The sequence below is a fragment of the Anticarsia gemmatalis genome, chromosome Z (genome assembly GCF_050436995.1).
Source record: "Anticarsia gemmatalis isolate Benzon Research Colony breed Stoneville strain chromosome Z, ilAntGemm2 primary, whole genome shotgun sequence".
In the NCBI taxonomy this organism is placed as follows: domain Eukaryota; kingdom Metazoa; phylum Arthropoda; class Insecta; order Lepidoptera; family Erebidae; genus Anticarsia; species Anticarsia gemmatalis.
Window position 1 is genome coordinate 5126713 of NC_134776.1, and position 21636 is coordinate 5148348.

General features: G+C 34.0%; 1 protein-coding gene across 7 annotated transcripts in view; it reads left to right on the forward strand.

Moving 5' to 3' along the window:
- The first annotated feature begins 8190 nt into the window (after window positions 1-8190).
- Window positions 8191-21636, forward strand: part of trol (terribly reduced optic lobes) — a 185003-nt gene continuing 171557 nt past the window's right edge. For all 7 annotated transcript variants that reach the window (XM_076135504.1, XM_076135506.1, XM_076135509.1 and 4 more), the window contains exon 1: window positions 8191-8344. In XM_076135504.1, coding sequence (XP_075991619.1) covers window positions 8282-8344 — 63 coding nt within the window. In that variant the 5' untranslated portion in view covers window positions 8191-8281. The remainder of the gene's footprint in view (window positions 8345-21636) is intronic.

The window sequence follows — 21636 nt, forward strand, 5'->3', positions numbered from 1 at the left end:
AAGAGTTTGTTTGTTTGTTTGAACGCGCTAATCTCAGGAACTACTGGTCCGATTTGAAAAAATCATTCAGTGTAAGATAGCCCATTTATCGAGGAAGGCTGTAGGCTATATATCATCACGCTACGACTAATAAGAGCAGAGTACCAGAAAAAAATGTTAGTAAAACGGGGAAAATGATGACCCATTCTCTCTTATGTGACGCAAGCGAAGATGCGTGGGTCCAGCTATGTATGAATATTTCTTAAAAAATATTTTTTTATAATGTGTTATTGTTTTACTTATGTTTTAGAAAAAATATATATTAACTACCAAAATATAGCAATTGTCAAATATTGGAACGTTTTTGCAAATTAAGTTAAAATCTACTTCCATACATTAAGCCTTTTTTTCAAAAACGTTCCAAGTGCATTTTTTTCCTAATTTGTATGAGAAATATGAATAAATTTTAGTGACACGTTTATTTAAAAATAATGTTTATTTATTTAGTTGCAGTGATACATACTACTTAGCTGTACTCGCTACCAAAAAAAGCGTACCACAAAATTACAATAACGCGATTTACTCATTTCGACCTGCGTGTGGATTGGAACGTTGTTTCATAACTACGTCCAAATGAAAATCGCACATTTTCCCAATTTGAATTTGGAATTATGTTCTTGATAACAAAACCAGCCAGATACAAATACCATAGCCAAAGAGATTTTATTACATGTTCATACATACTATAATGCGAAAAAACTTTTTCCCCAACCTAATATAACATGTGTCCATATTTATTAATAAAAACAATTTTTCATAAAGGTGATACGTAACCGCGGCGTAAACGAAATGCTATGCTATTATTATTATTATTATTTATACTATGCTTAAAATCGATGAAAATCATACTGAACAATTTTTCACTGAGTGCCTTAATAAAAAAATTAGTCTTTACACGTTAGTATAAAGTTCAAAATTGCATTAATAATTTCTCGACAAGGAGCGTCGTGATTTACTCTTTGATACTTTGGTGTATTATAGACTGGATCTCTTAATCCACGGTGAGCTTGCGAGCGACGGAGCTCGTCACCACAGTAAAGTAATGCTCAGTTCGAACGTTGAGTGCACGAATCCTTCCCGAGATCAAAGGCCTCGCTTCTCATTATTACATCGAATATGTTACCCTTTCTACAGACAATCTCTTTGTTCATATAGTCCGACAACTTAGAAGAGAGCCTTGGAATGTATCAATCGAAAGTATCATTGAGATTCAGGTGTCCGCTGTGTACGGGTGTATAACCTTCTAAATTCTAATTTTTGTATGCTTCCGCCCAACTCTACTAAGTTATCACTTATCGGACTAAAGTACGCTTGTAACCAACTGAAGATAGAAATATTATGTAGGACATATTGTGAACAATCTTTGCATGTTATAAAAATACTAAGGCACGCTATACTTACTACTAAGATACACTACGCTACTAGGATCTTATCGTTTAAGTCTTTTAAAAAGAGTAACTACATATACTATGACGAGAAGTGTGGCTTAGAATTATAAACAAGGGAAGTTTTGTGAGCTCTCATTTGGTTCCCTATGAGAACAAGGCATGATTTTATGAATGTAAGTATGTAATTTCTAAGCTTAAAAGGTATGTATCTTAGAAACGATTATAAAATGCGTTGCGACTTGCGATGAAGCCTGTGTAATTATAGTTCATTTAGAGAAATAGAGAACTGCTAAATTTGTATTTGTGAAGTTGGGTTGAACGAAAATGCAAACACGTCGCGTCATCATTTTTTCTTAAAGAATTTTAGTCCTGGTTATAACTTTTCAGCATACTTTTTATTTAACTAAAGTTTATTCAGTAGTTTTCGAGTTTAAAGGTATTAAACATACCTAAACCCACCCCTACAAACTTCCGCATTTATAATATGTTAGTATAATTAATATATAATGTCATGGACATCATGAAATTTTAATAAAAATAAAACAACTAACAACTAACAAACTTTCAAAAAATTATTCTTTAACCAATTTTATTACCTTTCTATAATGTGTAGGCTGTCCTTGTTTTTCTATCTCTCTTGAATGACTAACATTATTGACTAATCATCAAAGATACCGGGTTATTTATTGTATTTTATTAAATGGTTACTGATCAATCTAGTGTCCAAGCTCAAGACGCAAAAGGCCTTTGACATGTCTTAACGACTTTTATCTTAATAGACAACAACGGGGACCCATTTTTTACGTGTCCTCCGAAGCACGGAGTTGCTCAGCTCAAACCTCATTATGCGGTCACCCATCTATATAAAGCCAAGGCTTGGCTCACCTACAAATCGTTTACCGACCGATGAGCGCAACGGGCTATTAACCCCGTCACCAGGTTAATTACTCAAACCAGAATACGTTATTGTTAATTTTATTTATAGAAACATTTCAGCAAAAATAACTATTTCATGTTAAGTGGGCGTACATACAAATCGCACCCTGCGCTCATAGGGGAAGCACTGAAGGCAGAGACCAAAGAATCTAATATCAAAATTACTTCTAAACACTGGTTTTCGAGAATTTCATTCAGTACCTCTAATAATACATTTACAACACTTACTAAAAATAGAAATAAAACAGTAAATAAGACGCGAGAAGCCGAGCAAGTTATTTTTCTTGAAATAAGTAGGTTAGTAACAAAATGCTAACATTTTTGAGCTGCGACTCAGTTCAGAAGTTTCGACGTGAACTTTTAAGCATTCAACAGGTTTCACTGCTTTCAACCCTTTATGAAAAGGAATTTATGTACCATACACTTATTTAATAAAAAGGACAATTAAAATTTTCTGTAACGAAGGGTTATTGGTAATTGTGATTATCCCTCATTTTAACAGTATTGAAGGAAAATATTGTTATGAAAATGTGAGTCTGCGAATTTTTAGAAGGATACGAAATCCCCATCCACTCTTAGCTAGTCTTGGACTTGTCGTATAGGTACTCAATGCATCTCAATTATTCCTCGTGAAATGCTTCGCTCAGCAGTAGGACAGTAATTTTCAAAATATTTGTTTACCGGAGAAGGATCTGTGTGTTAAGCAACACTTGGTGCGGTCATACTGTACGTAGGTGATCGCTTTGTGGTAGAAGAACTAGGCGTATCCGTGTTTCTGAGGGTACGTAAACAGTCGGTCTAGCTGTGTCTATTAAGTTGTTTGGCTTTGTCAAAGGCTTCCTAGCGGTTTGACATTAGGTTGATTAGATGATAAAATAAAATAATTAGGTACTTTTTACGAAAATATGCATTAAAATGCGTTGGATTCCAGTGTTTAGCTAAACTGTCCACGGTTCAAAGTCTCTGGAGTGCTCTGAACGGTAGAGGACATTAGCAAGCTAGTTAATTGTTTGATGAAAGCCGTGTCCACACAGTTCCGTGTCAGCCCTCCCGTTTAGGCAAAGTGCCTACGTGTATCGGCTGGTGTGTTTAGTGCCTTAGTAGCCTAAGTGTGACTTGCACTAACTAGCATGGCTTCGCTTCCATTTTATATGTTACAGCCCACACTCTAATACAATCTTTGTATTATTGTATAATATTATAAGTATCTTTACAAACTTATATCATATTCTTTTCCACAGTTCCGCCCACTCTTGTTGAAAGAAAGTTTTTTATTACAGAGATTTTTTTTAAAGAAAGTTCTTTACAATAATTCGTACAACGTACGCTTCCAAGCCTAACCTATTAACCGATTTTAATGGATGTAATGAAAACCTGGGATTAAGTATCGCTAAATAGCAATAAAAATCTAAAAGACTAAAGATTTAATAGGTTGACCAGACCTTGATTTAACTTCACATATAACTGTAGAAAATTATATCATAATATGGTTGTATTTGGACTCATTATTTTATTCCCTTCAAAAAATTATATCTATCGAAAAGGAAAAATGTAATGAGACATCAATTTCCAACATCGTAATAATTTGTTCAGGCGTCATACAATACTGAATAGATAGGACAAAGTTTATTGTTCGAGCTGGTGCAAACTTATAGACTGAAACTGTGGTATAACAGAAGCGTAGATAGCAATATTGATGTCTCAAGGTAAGCTTACTTACCTACTAATATTTTAGTTAGAACTAAGATAGCTGATGGCTTACGTATGTACCTGAAAAAAAATAACAATAACAGTTTTTCTTTCAACATGGTCGTTTAGCAAATAAAGAGTAGGAATTTAAAGTTATAAAAAACAATATAATTAAATTTCTTTTTTTACCATCTTTATATCATATTATTTTATTTTATTTAATATCGTTCTTGGTGGACTTAGTCATGAAGCTAAACAAAAAAAGTATGTACCTACCTCTTAGGAAACTGGGTTTGAAACCGACTTTTGGAAGTGATGTGTACTACAATGCAAATTATTATCATTTGTTTTAACGATAGATAAAGGAAAGGGTAATGATAAAATCTTGCATGTCCAAGAGTTCGAGTAGATAAAAAATAGTTTTAAGTAAAAAATACTTTAGGAACTTTAACTAGTTACCTTATACCTAATCATTATATTGTTTTAGCATTTCATTTACTTTTGAGCTTCGACTGATCTTGGTCAGCTGACCATTTATCAATACTTTGTCAAAGATTACAGATTGATTGATTTATTACTACGTCAAAATAATTTATGAGAATTTCTTTCCTTAAATGGGTAATAGAGACCTTAGTACACTAATAGGTAATACTTAATAAGTACTTAATAATACTTAATAACTTGAGTAAGCAAGCAGTGAAGAGGAACGTCTGTTTAAGTCTGAAAGACACATTCATAATGCGGAAAATGTGATCATAAACAAAAACAAGCGTTCATTGAATTTTCCCATGCTTTCCTGTTCTTTTTCCCCTGTAGCTAATAATTCAAAGCCTGTCTGTAGGAAATATATTCAATCATTATATCAAATAGAATACGCGTTTATTTTCCCTTTATCCGTGTCTGATCTATTTTATATCGGTCTGAGAAGTTGTGTGTGTGACTGTTGAAAACGAGGTCTCGGGTTCAAAACTTGGGTCGGGCATGGATTATTGAGCTTTTCTATAAGTATAAATAACCACCACGAAGTCTATTAATGTGCCCGACATTCAGCAACGCTTATACCTTTGATATATATGTAATGGTGTGATTTTATGAATGAAAAAGAAAAAAATCTAACAACGTTTGAAAGAGACCATTACATACACATTTCAGGGGTACTTAAACTCTTTTGGATAAAAAATATTTTGAAAATACTTCCTACGATGGCGGAATAATCGATGAACAGACATAAATAAACAAAAGATCGAACATAGCCTTTTTGAAGTTCGGTAAATTTACCTACTCTAATTATAAATGCATTGTGTAAAAGATTTTACACCCAGTTTATTTTAAATTATTTTGACAACACGCTTCCCGGAATATACCTCGCTAAAACGTTTCCGATCATCTAAAATTTAAATGTCAGCGGTGTGAATAGTGCAATTAATTTTTGTTATGGATTTTTTTTTGTTTCCCATATTATCTATTAGAGTTACAATACAGGGTGGAAAATGATGGAATACGGAGGGAAACTACTTTAAATATTGAAGATACCTTAATTTACTGAAAGGAAACATACGTTTATTTGAGAAAATAAACTGTAATAAACTAAGTTTAATTGCATATAAAGACTGTTGACAAAGTTGCACGTTGACCGAGAATCAAGCTCACAAAGATTTCAAAGTATACAGATTATATTTATTTTTAAACTAATCCATTGGTATAATATAAAAGTGCGCTTTCCCACTATGTCGTAACGACAGATAATCGTGTAGTTTTAGGTGTCGTGGCTTAGGTATATGTTTAAATGGAGGTGTTCACATATAGAACGACACGACTTAATGTCGTCTACGACATTTTGCAGTGACGACAGATTATCGTGACAGTGGCGACGGCTAGATACGAAAGTCACTAAACAATAATTTTGATGACAAACAATCGTTATAATAGGAACAGCTAGAGACGACAGTCGTCTAACGATTAATTTTTCTAGTGTAATCTATATAGTGGGAACTCGCCCTAAGGATATGACTACAGTGGCCAGTAGTTTTTTGCCATATTATTATCAAACCTTGCATGCCTAAAATTGGTTTAATACATTTATTGAGAAACTACAACCCGCCCCGGTAAAGCTATTGTCGCGTTTCGCGCTTGGGAATATATTAGGAGATTTCGTTTTATTTTTATGGTTAAGTCCATCTGTTAATCGATGTGGTTCACACTATTAATTTATATTATATTAGGTAGGTGTGTGTTGACCACGGGTATTTTTAAAAGTCAAAAGCTTACATTCAGCTTACCACTATTCTATACATTAGCCTCGTATATGATACATGGTTCGCAACAGGATGAGGTATAAGTACACAATAAAAATTAAGAATATCAATAGTCCCTAGGACTTATGCAGATGATTGTGGTATGTTTGATATAGCTGATTTATCTCGGAAATACCTACACATAATTATTAATTATAATCCGTCTAATTATCTAGATTCATTGTGCAATTTGTGCATGCCAAGGCTCCATACTACGTCGTCGGCCTATAATTGATTTTTTTTGTTTGTTTTAATTTATCTTTGATTGTGTATTTCTAATATATGCTTTCCAGCACAATATGTTACTAGCTTGCCAGTAGTACCGCACTTGTCAATCGTTTGTGTTTCTTTGATCAATACTTAGTGAAAGTAAAGAACGCTCCTTGTGCAGTATTGATAGATCTAATATTTATAAATTACCTTTTCTTGTTACTGTCCCACTGTTGTGCAGGGGTTTCCTTGCGGAACGAAGAACAGGTTAAGTCTAGAGTCCACATCGCCCGCCAACTTAAGTGGCCTAGCCTCAAGAAATGTGTCGAACTTTTGGGCTTGCAAAATGTATAAACCTGAGTTTGAATAACGTCTTTTTATAACGCTTTTTAGTATTTGACGTGCTTGTTTTTATTTTACTGTCACGTAACACCAAACAAAACTAGCCAATAATACGCAGCGCAACAGATCACAAAAGCATTAACCGTTTAGCGAAGACTGATCGACAGCAAAGTCACGGACCTCCAGTTCAAACCCAAGGCCAAAATTCAAGGCTATTGGAAATTAATTATCACTATTTTATTATATAAACTTTACGTTATTATAAATCTTTTCAGGCCTCGTAATTTTTATTTACAGTTCCTACCTATCAAAGTTACTCGGATAGATATGGTTGCAGGTATATCGCTTTAAGCAGTATTGCTTGTATTGAAAAATAAATTAATAGGTATGCTAGGTATCGACGGTGTCAATGTAATAACTACAAAACGACAACTTCCAAGACAATAAAAAACGCCTCGTATCGTGCGGTCTTTAATTACTTATTACTGATATTATTTTAATTAAACGAATACATATACTCTTGATTATATAACTTCAGTAACAAAACAGTTTTACAGCTGTAAGATGAAACAAATCAGATGAATGCCTCGATCATTGAAATAAAATTGAAAATATAAATCATGAACACCTTATTTTGAGGTTTACCATTGCGCATTGAATAACAATAAATTGTAATAATATAAGTTAAGTGCGATTAATTTTAACTTATTGCTTTGCCTAGTTTGAGCAAAGAAATTGGGCGCGTCGAATAAGTAAATAATACTCGGCGATATCACATTGAATCATTGCAATACTATTTACATTGCACATTAGACTTAGTCATACTGTAATAAAGTTTAATTTTCTTTATAAAAATCGACAAAACTTAAGGCTTTCTGATACGTAATTGAGACGGTGTGATAAGCGCAGGAGAGGGGTCATAGAACTTTGCAGGGCTTAGAGGCGTGAACGAGACGGAGAATCTTTCGTCACACTGATCCACAGAGTTGCAACCTCAAAAATATTTGCATGCAAAGCATTTTACAAATTGTATATGGGTACTACTCGAATCACTTTGTACAGCTAAAGCATCGGAAAGTAATTAGAGAAATTGTCTAACTCGTCGCATGTGTTTAATGAAAAATGGAAGTGCATATGAGGCTGGTAGGAATGGAGGTTGCGTAGGAAGCGTTGCAAGGCGGCGCGGGGCGATGCGTGCGCTTCTGGAGTTGTTATATGAAGTTAATAGAGGCTAGAGGAGCGCGACGCGGACGGAGGTCGGAGAGTCGGACTGAGCGACTCATCATTCGCGGTCCGACAGTAGTGCGGCGCGGTCGACGCCTGCGCGCTCGCCGGTCACGGACTAAACTTTTCAAGATTCGTCTCTAGCACAGCCGGAGTACCATGAGGACCAGAGGGGTCCCGCTAGCGGCCCTTCTCCCCGTCCTCGCCATCACCTTCATTCAGGTAAGTCCGTTACCCGACATGGCCAAAAAGCCGGTCGGCGGGTCCCGCGCTGCGTTTTAAAAATACTTTGCAAAAACTTTTTAACTTCCCACAGCCTAGTCTCTGAGATTTATTATTTTTATTGTATGATACATTTTTGATGGTCAAACTTTTGTTTCATAATATTTAAGTAGTAATGTTGAGATTGGTGGTAGAGCCGGTTTCCGCGACAAGTAAACATATTTTTACTTTATAATGTTGCATTTAAACGACCGTTTGAAATTTTGATTATATTATGTTAAAAAACAGCCGTCGGTAACAACAGCTAGAATTGTAAAAAGTTTACAGAATATGCTTGCACAGTAGCAGTTACAAAACTAGTTAATATACCAAGTTATGATGTTTAGCACCTCCGTATCGTCCGATAACTACAGATAATTGGTGTTGATAAAAGTGTAAGTCAGCACACTTACACATGTGGTTTTTAGTTGCTAACAAGTAGGCATTTTAATTGGGTCATCATAATTTACATATGAAATAATTCTGCGCTGATTGCATTTAATGTTTCGTTATTAAATCTATAAAGCTTATTGTCCAGTTGTTATTTTTTACAACTGCAAAATATCACCTACAAGTGTATTGTTACAGCTGTTTCTGTATTACCTTAGCTAATTTTATTCTAGCTGAGTCTGCACTCAACTGTGTCTGCCATTGTTATAAACTTTATTTGATTAAGCGTACGGACTTAAATGAGGTTTAAACTTGAAGCAAAAAGACGATATTCGTCATAATTATTGGTCTGTTATCAATCGCACGCGTGAATTCTTAAAATTATGTAAAAGTCATAAAAAACAGGTTTTGATCTATTATGTCGACGGTCGCGTACAAATAATAATCCGTTTGTTTTTTTTAAACTGTTTTAATTGGTCTTGAGGTCGGTGGAAGGTGTAAACACATGGTTGAGAGGGTTTAGTGTGCCGTACGTTGGTGTTAGTCGCAGCAGCTTTATCAACTTAATAGGTAGAGTCTTCAAAGCGCTCGACATAGATGCGTCGCTACGTGTTGCTGAATTCTGTGGGTGACACGAGTTTTGTCCCTACTAAATACGTCCCCCACGTTATGTTTTCTCTAAAACAATTTTCAGAGTGTAGTTAGATGCATTGTTCGTGAAAATTACTCTCTCACGGCTAGTAAATTTAAGAGTTGATTAAGTTGTTAAGAAATATCAGTACGTCTATGTCGTATTAATTATAATCAGTATGTACTTAACGTTTTGCAAAATATTTAACTCCACAACTGGAACACTTTAAATTAGGTAAAACGAGCAAACTATTAGAAGTATAGATATCGCTATTGGAAATTGAAATCGTCTCGTGACGATCTGAAAATAAAAATATTCCCTGAAATTATAAAGTTAGGTATGTACATTTTATTTAATAAATGATTATGCTAAAGAGATAATTGACGAAAGTAGGTACTAATACACTTAACGACATGATCTTTTTGATCCAACAAAGTAAAACATAATTAAGTATTAAAAACAGTGTTTAACAATACATATATTTTGCTAAACTGGTTTCATCTATATAAACGTGCGTGACTAACTAGATTCGGGTACTCTATATACAGCCTTGCTCATAAGTATTAGGCACCCCCATAAAACACGTGCAACACATTCAGTATTTAAAAATTGACGAATCCTTTTATCAATATGCAAGGCGGCGTTATCAATAGGAAATTTTAAACAAAGGATTGCGAATTCTAAGGTGTCATAAAACATCTGGTCGACATTTTGTCAATTATGTCATTTTTTCAAATAATTTTGTTTTTTGAATCAGTCTTCTTTCATTACTCGTAGTGACAAAAGGCTATTATTTGCGACTTATTTGTAAATTAGATACAGTCTATTTTACGAAATGCCTAAATTAACTCAAGTGAGTGTGGAAAATCGGATAAAAATTCAAACTCTACATGAACAAGGCAAGTCTCAGATAGAGATTGCCAGAATGGTGAAGTGTTCTCGCTGTGCAGTGCAAACTGCTATCAAAAGGTTTGCCGAGACTGGTTCTCACGCGGACAAACCGAGAACAGGTAGAAATTATAAGACAACAGCGCGACAAGACCGATTACTTATTCGTAATTCCCTCAGAAATCGCAAAAAAACTTCTTCTGAGCTCGCTGCAGATCTTTCAGAGACTATTGGAAGATCAATCAGTGCTCCAACAGTAAGAAGAAGACTTGCGAAAGTTGGTTTAAAAGGCTGCAAAGCGAGGAAGAAGCCATTGCTCTCCGCCAGCAACATAAAGAGCCGCTTAGAATGGGCTCTGAGACACCAACATTTAACTGAAGAAGATTGGTCCAATGTTGTGTGGTCCGATGAATCTAACTTTGAGGTAAGTTTTATACCATTAATGTTAAATATCAACACGCATTTCGCTTTCAACAGTTTAATTTTAGAAAAAATATGTCAAATTTTAAATCAAGTTTATTTCGGTAATTTTTCAGATTTCTGGAACGCCTGGTGTAGTTTTTGTGCGACGGCGTGTCGGTGAAGAATACCACCCAAGTTGTGTGGTGCCTACCGTCAAACACGGAGGCGGCAGCATTATGATCTGGGGCTGCATGTCTGCCGATGGAGTGGGCGAAATGTTCGTTTGCGAAGGTCGCATGAACAGCCAAAAGTACATAAATGTACTGGAAAGCGCGTTGATGCCTTCTATGACCCGCATTTTCGGCGACACAAACTTAGATGGTGTCAAATTCCAGCAGGATAATGCTCCCTGTCACACATCGGCAGTCACAACGCGTTGGTTCCGAGAGAACAACGTTGACTTGCTAGATTGGCCGGCACAGTCTCCAGATCTCAACCCCATTGAGCAACTTTGGGGTATATTAAAGCGCAAGATACGTGAGCACACCATAACATCAAAATCGGCGTTAAAAAACGCTTTAATGGAAGAGTGGGATGCCATCACTGCAGATGAATGCAAGAAGCTTGTACGAAGCCTGCCTAGCAGGATTGCTGCAGTGATCAAAGCGAAGGGCAGACACACAAAATATTAGTATATTTTATAATTATTTATTAATAAATGAATATTTATTACCAAATTCGTTTCATTTTTCAACCTAATCATTCATAAGACTCAAAATTATAGGGTGCCTAATACTTATGAGCAAGGCTGTACATGAAATAATTCGCTATAAAATAAAACGATGATTTTCATAACATTACTACTATAATTATGAATAAATAACAATGCTGTAGAGTGGTGAGCAGACAAACTTAATTTTTCATTGTTACAACCGAAATACAGTTCACATTCGTTTAGGAAAATAAGAAAAGTCGGTACGGAGGGATTTTGTGTTTACGATACATAAATCTTTCTTGCCAGTCAAAGTCACTAATTTAAGAAAATTTTCAATGAGAGTATAGTAATATGAATAATATGCAATTTGAACGATAGGTAAATAACTAGATTTTAAATTAGCGCGTTTTGACAAAAGTATACAAGGCACTGCGGGCAAGCTTATTCCGAAAAAAAACGGACAGAAACGGGATAATATGACAACGATTTAAATTATTTCTAATAACACTTTAAAGCTTTAATGAAATCTGCGAACAAGAGCTGGTGAATTTATTTTTATCTTCCATGGTGATCCCGGTTTTAAGCGGTATTAATAAAATTAATTTTAAAAATATATTAAAGTTTCTTTATTTACCTGCTCGGCAAACATTACAACAAAAACAGTAATGAAAGTTTCTATATTTTAATTTGATGTTAAAATTCACAATAAATCAATAGCTATAAATACTTGCCAAAGTATGAGTGCGGATATTTTAAAAGAGTATACAATCAGGTACACTTTCGCGTCCCGGCCAACTCAATTTGCCATCAGCGGCATATGTCTTAAAAGCTTTTCTTATTAGGTACATGCCCACCAAACACTCCTTAGCGCTACGCCAGACAATTTTTCATCACAAAGTGAACGAGAAAACATGAAACTATTAGTGTTCAAGTAAACCCTTCAAGTGATTATTTAAACCAACGAAAATATGTATACACAGATTAGTTTTATTTCAAGATTTTTACTTAACATTTTTTTTTGTGACGAACTGTTGAATGTTGTAAGCTCTTATTAGCTTTACAGCGTCTTGTCTCTTACAATCAATTTGGAATATTATTGATAATTGAATCAGAAATGAAGTATTTAACACGTCAAAAGATTCGCTATAAACGTCAAATTAATAATATCATTAATATATTATTTGCGCTACTTGTCGACGGATGTTAAAAGCGATTGAAAATAAAGGTTACGGAAAATATACACATTAAATCACGCCTTCTTTCCCTAGGTAGTAAGCAGAGACACCGTTCAGTACGATCTTTACAAGGTTCCCTTGCTCATTCATTGACATACACCAGTTACTAGTAGGTACTACGCACCTGAATTTTTGTCTTATGTCTTTCTAGGTTACGAAATCTAACTTTTTACTCCGTGATAAACAAACCTATAGGTTGTAAGAAGCATCGCGAATTGTAACTTAACGAGTGGCAAGTGTGCAAACTGCTTAATTTGATTACAGGACAGTAGAAATGATAGGGACGTTTAGATGCGTGGAAACTCCGATGAGCACAGAATTGCATCGCGAGTCGCGACACTCTGAGTGTAACTTCTTAATTGGTAACATGACTGATAATATTATATCTCGTATTGAGTTACAGTGAGACATAGTGCAAGAACTACTAAATTTTTTTTTATTAAGCTTTTTGAACTTCACAATAATTGTAAAGCCGAAGTTATTATTTATAAATCGTAAGAGTTACAATCGTAATGCTGCAAAAAAATATATATTAAGTATGATTTTTTGGAAACAGCAAACTTTAAGATGCTGTCTTGTCTACGTGACAATACGCAAATTGTGTATAATCTAGAATTATTTATGACAAAAGCTGGGTGTAAAATGCACGAAGTTATAATTTTTTTAAATGCCAAAATTTTTTTTTGCTTCTTTGTGAGTTTTTCGTGGCATATAAATAAGTTTATCATTTAAACCGTTGACACTCCTTGCTTAAATATCGGTAAAAGATAGCCATAGCCATCATTGTCACAACCTACAAAATAAGCGCGTGACAAAATCTTATAGATCAAAATATTGACTGTCGTGAAAATTTACTCAGGATTTTATGGATTAAACAAACTAAGTTGTCACTAGTAGTCACGAGTTTGAAAGTCTGACAACTCGTCATAAAAAGGTTTATGGTGTTATAACCATGGTATATGGATTACGGAGGTGCTGATACTGATACTCAGCTGCATCCGACCATAGAAGCTGACCATAGGAGTAGTTGGGTAGAAGGCTAGCTAATGATATATATTGATAAATAATATAATTGGACAAACTTTAATACATCTGTGAAATAAATTGCAGTAACGTTTCTGAAGTGGTAAATAAAGTTTAATATAACCTGTGATATCAAACCTACGTAGTTGTTGAGTTAAACGCCTTTGTATCGCCGGTGATGCGTTTAAGATCAAGAAAATCCGACCAAACGTAATTCCTTCATCGTCATGACCACCTTATTACGAAAATGAAAAGCTCGTTGAAATTGCATTGTCGTTTCGTCTCACATATCTGTTTGCGAAATATATAATATTAATACTAGCTGACCCACGCAACTCCGCTCACGCTGTTTTCTATTTTCATAAAAACCTTTCTCATGTCTTAAATACAATTTTACGAGCTACCAGAAGATCATGACCACTTGGTGTTGTTGTCTTCAAGGTCAGTTCTTTAACCAAGTACAAACGCGGTCGGATCGAATTAAAAGTATTCAATGTCCGTCTTCTGGTTTTACCTTTACATAAATTTTCAGGCAAATCGGTTTAGCCCTTCTTGAGTCATAATTAAATAGTGTAACACGACTTTCTTTTACATATAGTAGATGTTAATTGTTAAATTTTCTGGAACGTTACTGAACCTATGAACTCTTTAATCCAAATATTAAATCCTGTGCCCAAAGAAAATAGATTGTAAGTTGGAAATAAATGCTGAAAGCATAACAACCTTCAAGTCAAAATGTTATTCTCTGGTGATTCTCTCTTCCTCAATCACTTTTGTTTTAAGAAACATACAGTTTCAAGAATAAAACCATCACGTTGTGAAACGCCTACACACGAAAATAGCTCGGAAGCGCGGAAAATCTTGTGTTTTGTTTAAAGATCTTTTAGTGCAGAAGTGCAGTTAATATAGTCTCGTTTTATGCAATATCCTAGGCGTCATTTTTTTGTGCTAAAGTTTATCAGTATTCAAAATGGCTGAATAAATTTGAAGTTTTATGAAAGGCTTAAAATGTTACATAGCTTTATCACGAGCATATCTCATTAATGAATGGACCTCAGAGTTTATCAAACTTTTAGCCACTGATACGTGGATCCAGTCTGAAAGCCATGGACGTCATTTAAATCCTGCAAGCGCATTTAGAACCTTCACCTATGCTCCTAATAAGCGCAATGTTGGCATGTAATATGTTAATGCAGCGACAAAACTTGTGCTTGCACATGAAAATAGTGGACGGGATAGTGTTTAAATCAAAGCTATATTTCTAATGTTGAATTGTTGACAGATTATTATTAGCTTATATATTTGTATCGGCATCATTATAAACGACTGTGCAATTGTATTTTGTTACACGTGGGCACTGTTGCACCCACCTCTGTCTGGAGATCGTCTTACGATCAAATGATCACGATAATTCTTTGAGAATCTGCAGATAACGCGTCAGAAAAAATGCTTTGTAAAATATATTACATTCATAAAATCGTGTTTTGGTCCCATGCGCGTAGACAGAGGCTAATTAATAGACGCAAGTTGCTAAGAGTCCACAAACTTATTTTGCTTTGTTCGCATTCATATATCTTGTCATACTTATGACCGTCAGTTACGAGGTGATACTACGCACCTGAACATTGTGAAGCTGATGGATATACCTAGTTAGTGTATTATTTTCAAAACTTTGTCTTGATTGGCAATGCTGTGTTTCAGTAACGTAGTATAGAAGATGAAAAAAGCTGGCGTACTATAGACAAAATGTTTACTTTTAATCTGGATCATATTAAATCTCAGTTTTCATAATTGTCGTTATTTAATAAGTTTAGATATCATATTTCATTTATGGGCAAGCAATTCTGAATACCTTATACTTTCGAAAGTTTAAAGTAATAAAAAGTATAACTCAGTTATTAGCTAGTGTTTTATGTTCAGAATTCATCAGCAATTCCATAGAGCCTCCTTTCTGAGTACTAGTTGTTGCACTGAATAAGATATGTTAAGACTGTCGCCTCTACTGACAGAGACATTCGTGACGCCGCGCTGATAAAAAGATTTAAAAAAATGTTTTTGAAATATGACAACCGTAAATAGCATGATAATTTTGAAACCCTTTAAATAATTTACATTGATCTAACTGGCATAGAATAATTAAGAATAGCTTCATTAAGAGGCAAATCAGACTATTGTTTCCAATAAAGCAGTTTTCTTTCAAAGATAGCAGGCAGATATCACCGAAGATATTTTTCAGTCTGCCGGCGCTAAAACAATACCAAACTAAATAACTCTATCGACCCGGGAATCGAACCCGGAACTCTTAAATTGCAGCCGCATACGTACTATAAAAACAAAAGTGTAATCTAATTATACCTACACACTATGTTGTTAGGAGGAGTTAATGTCACGACTCTCGGGTAGACGACCTAGCTTATCTCTGCACATGATGTAAGCAAATCAATAGGGATGACGATTATTTTTTATACTTTTGCCATTCTGGTAGATATAATAAAAATATTACACACGTATTTATTTCATCAAAGAACAATATTAAGCGGCTTAGTTAAAAAGAATTAAAGTTACGTACTGGGGGCTAATGACGTCACGTTGTAGTACATCTTGTACTAAAACGTGACGTCATGCGACTTTTTAACGCAATGTTTCGCCGTGACTATTTGATTTTGTAAATACATAAAATATTGTGCGTAATTAAAATATTAGATATATTTTGTAAATGTAACAAAAAGTGTATGTGTATATTTATTACGATCTACCAGACAGATTAAAAATTAAAATTAGTCGTGATCCCTATTCTCAAAACCCGCTTTACAAATGTTTAGGAGAAACGTCAATGTAGGATAGCGGATAAACTTTGACCTTATGCAATTTTCGACTATATTTTATAAGTGATAAGATGTATACTTGCGTGGTTATGTGCTGTTGGTAAATGATTCGGTTCAACAGGTCTCGGTTAACAGAGTCGGTAGTAAGTTAAAGGTACATTAAATGAACAGTCATATAATTCTTCACTGGATTCGTTCGTTTATATTCAAAGGTCATTTTCGGGTCGAAAATGCAGTTGGGATTTTAGAATATTTAGTAGAAGTATCCATAGTCTGGTGTTTAGTGACGCGACCAAAAACACTTTTGCTTACATCTTCTGATACAACAGTCGGGATTTTATAAAATATAAGAAAGTCAAAATGAAAATGTAAAAGATATTAAAAAAATAGTACAAACAAATGATGACGTCTATGACGCCACGTTATTCGCATTCTATAGTTAAATTCCCACACGGCATAAATATTTGTGTAATCCACAAATAGGTAGTTGTTTCGAGTTTGCTTCTTATTTCTGACCGTTGTTTGTATGTTTGTTAAAGCATAAACTAAAGAACGATTATTTTGCAGTTTCACTAATCAGAAAAGAATAAATTTAATGCGCTACTTGTACTTTGTTAAAAATCATCGTTTTGACTTATTAAAACAATTGCAGGAGGTAAACTGGCCAGCGTAGAGGACTCAAGGGATGCCTTATTTTAGGAGGAGACCTTGCCCAGCATTGGGTCCGTAATCGGTATATATTTTCAATCAAGAATATGCATTAAACTGGAACGTAGTGTTATCATTATTCCGTGTAATTTTTTTGATGTACTGAGTACATTTGACCCCACAAAGCCGTGTACGTCTTGACAAGGTTATCGCCAGTGAAAAGATAAAATACTGTGCCTAAGTGTTCAACTTTTAGTTACTAAGTCCGTCCTTGTTATTTTACAAACAGAAAACCTTACCCACACATGATCAATAAATAAGAGCAAATATTTTTTGTTTTACATTTACGGTAAATACAATTAAGCTTTAACATTGTCTCAAAAGGAAGTATTTTCGTTAATTTTCCGTCACACCTTCTGTATAACAGGTGTGAAATTACAGTAATTTCAATATTAGATATATTTAAATTGATGTTTGATTCGTAATTTCAAGAATGGTAAAAGAAATCATAAATCTGTTTTTTAACCCGAATTACAAGAGAGCGAAACCGCGTGGGCCAGTAAGCAATAAAATCGTTACAAAGTTCGTTAATAAATCAGCTGCGAACTCTTTGGAGACATTTAAGCTATCAATATTGCAAATACTTTATTGATCCGGCGACAATGCACTTTAACTGACGCTGTAAGAAAACAGTACATTTTAAAAGAATATCGATTTAAAATGCTTTTCGTGCATCACGCATTCACGTGCGAGGTGACCACGTTAGCCATTGCATCTAACGCGCTATAAAAAAAATGTTCTGAAAATGTTTGTTCAGTCAGAATATAGGTGAAAACAGCTAGATCGATTTAAATAACATTCGGCAAAATAGTTTTTGTCAAAAGTATGAATACAAAGACATTAATAATAAAAAAGTAAACACATTACCATCAGTCACTCATATTTTCTCTTTCCATTATTTGTCCTTTTACAGTTTATTAAAAAATGCCTGCTAACGCAAATGAAAACTTCGAACAGATTTTAAGCCTGTGTCAATAATTGATGAACAAACTCGAATAAGGTGTGTAGCGGGTGTAATGTAAATAAAACAAACACTGACTTTTTCCCCCCGAAGAGATTACCGGGAGTAAAAACTCCATGTTTTAATCCAGGTCCAAAATATTTGTCTGAAAATACAATCGTCAATTTTTTTGAGAAAAAGTAACAAACATCTATATTTCCATCTTTATCTTTACGAATTTTTGCTTTTATAATGTCAAGAGACTAATAACAAACACATCGTTTTTTTAATTTATAATATTGTAAGTCTTTGTATGTCCAGTTTATGACTGAAAATATAGTTATGCCACTGCTGCACAGGTAAAACAATGACACGGTCAACTCTTATTACCAAAAAAAAATGTACAAACCTCGTGCAAAAGTTACTAACGTGTTTAACTGCTTAATACAAAATACAAAATAAATCAAAAAATAATATCATCATTTGATGCAAAAGAAAGTTTGCAGCAATCGTAGTAATTGGAGTACTCTGCCTATTTTCATGGAAAGAAGGCGTGATTTTATACGAGTCGTACGCAGAAGGAATTAAATGATTTTGTGAGCGAAACTGATTACAATGAGGTCACTTCCCGTTAAATCTGTATCGTGCTAGAGGTCAAGAATGCACAATGTTTTTAAATGATTTATCTTAGCTGATAACAAGACGATTGCACAACATTAATTGTGGCAAAAATCAATTGATTCGAATGAGCTAAATATTGAAATATTTAACATAATGATATTTGTTTGTGTGGCAACATTTAAACAGGCAAACTGAAGAGTTCCAGCATTTAGAATACCTTATAAAGAACAATTTTATTAATTTCTGTTAAATGATTTTAGTCCCTTGTAATAAGGGGCGAGTCTATTGCCATATTGCATTAAAATACTCATGTAATTTTGGCGGTTTGTCTGTAATGCTTTGTCGGTGGTCGATGGGTCGATGTTATAAAGAAAAAAAAGTCAGCAGGTTATAAGCAACTATTACACATGTTAATTACCAAAACGCGAACGACAATGTAGAGGTATAAGATTGTAGGTATGACTGCCTTCGTTCTGTCACTATAGATAGACTTTGGTTGGAAAATTTGCAATAAAGCAATACATGGAAAGATCACGCCATGTTTACCTTTCAAATTATTTGCTGATCTGATCGTTTACTTGTGTTACGTCAGCTTGATATTCGATAAATAGAGTTGTTTTTCACATTTCATAAGCTGGGTCGCTTGACTAATTATTACCTGCATCGAGCAGAATGCATATCTATTTACTTTTTACTCGTAATCAGTCAAGGTAGTCAGTTTTATTGAAATGGTAGACTGATTTATTGACTGTCTAAGCCTATGGTAGCCTAATTTATTGACTGTCTAAGCTCTGAATAGTTATACGGTGTTTTGTCACCTTCACTCGTACACAGTTCGAAAATTGATTGAAATTGTTTCCGTTTAGAACAAAATAACTTATAAATTATTAACTTTCAGGGCATGATTGTGTTTCTCTTTACATACACTAATCGTTTTAATGACACTAATAATATTTCTTATCTTTCTTCTTCTTACAATGACGAGTCCCGCACTAAGAATGGCTCCTCGGCGCAGGCGCTCATACAGACATACAAACGACAGACATAAGGCACAACCAGACCGAACAGAATATTTAAATCGTTTTAACTCACGATGAAGCTACCTTTAACAATTATTATTGCGCAATCGAGGTCATTAAAATCCTGGATGCGAAAATAGCAGGATGAACATTAACCACTGCACAAAAATAGCAGTCAAGGTGTTACAATGTTGTTTATGATTGAACCTCACATAAATTGGTCAGAATCACATTCTACGAACAAATTTGGCCACTCAATTCGGTCAGATTCGATCAAATTACGTAGCTCATGAATGAAATTTCATTCTGACTTTAATTATCTTTATCCATACTAGGAATTGTGTATAATACTAAGAAAATTAAAGGTACAAACATTACCTATTTAATTATATTTTAAAGTGCTAAGGCGAAAAAGCTTTTACGCGGTAAATTTTTTTGCACGCAATCGACCTTTATTACCGGAATTACCTTTTTTTTACCTATGCAATTTATGAACATACTATTGAAATTCGAATATCAACTATCTACAAAAATTTTTTGCAAAGCTTTTTTAAGAGTGAAAGCATCGCGAGAGACTAGTTATTAAAAGGTATATTTGTATTAAATTTACTGAATGAAATAATAAATAATATTGATTAGATTAAGATGTTATTTTATGTTTGGGTTAGGTACCAATTAGTATTTATATTTGAGCTCGCAAAACGCATGACATCAGTAGAACAAGCAAAGATTACCTTATTGAGGTTATCCAATGAAGTTATCATTAAAATGTATTCATCTTACTATTTCTGTAACGCAAGATAATTATTTAATGAAAATATAATTATATTTTGTGATTTTTTTTCTCGGTTATCGGCCCGTGACAGTTTATCGTCGTGACCTTAGGCATGACGCCTTGCACAATACTTAAATTTTGATAACAGTTTTCTTATAACATTTAGACATCATGTATTTCATTTATATTAGGCCCAGTTAAACAGTTTATTAAGTGTTAGATAACCTAAATGCTTAATAAAGACGGCAAAAGTGTAAAACAGCTGTTGAAATTCCATTTCATAAGCTATCTGATAGTTATAGATATGGTGAAACCGGACCTTAATATTATATGTTGCTGTTCATTATAGCGCAAATATTATCCTGAAAAATGTAGGAACCGCGTGCTTAATTAGAATTATCGCAGTTTATTGAACTTGTAAGATATTGTTGGCCTGTAATTTATTAAGTCTTATAATTACAAAAGAATATTTACAATTAATAAAACAATGCTGTAATTTATTGTGGTCGGCACTGTTTAATGATAAACTTAGTTAGCTGTTTCCCATATTAATATGCTATCCATGGATAGCTTTGCTTATCTCCAATTGAATTCTGGCACGTTTTGTGCTGTGAAAATCTGTCAAAATCAATCCGAAGATTAGCAAGTCTATCCATGGTTAGTATATTAATATCGGACGTTATCTCCATACGTCTCATTGGCAATTAACTCTAAGGTTAGCAACCTCTATGTTCCATGTGACGCTCAATTAAACTTGGTATTGTTAAAAGTTCATCGATTGAATTGATACTTAGCAATGCTTCGCTAAAAGTTGACAATGGAAAGATTCTTAATGATACGCATGCAATCATTTAACTATTAATATTGTTTATATTGCTTGTTCATAGTTTTAAAAAATATATTAAGGACATTTCTTGAATGGTTAATATAGGATATGTTTGAGAGTCACAAGAACAAAATAAACATAATAGTGTTTGTCTCCTCAAATAATTAAAAAGTGATTTTGTTTCAAGGTATTAAAGTCAGAGTTGTTCTAATGACGATTTACTATAAAATGAGCAACGATGTGACATCATGCGAT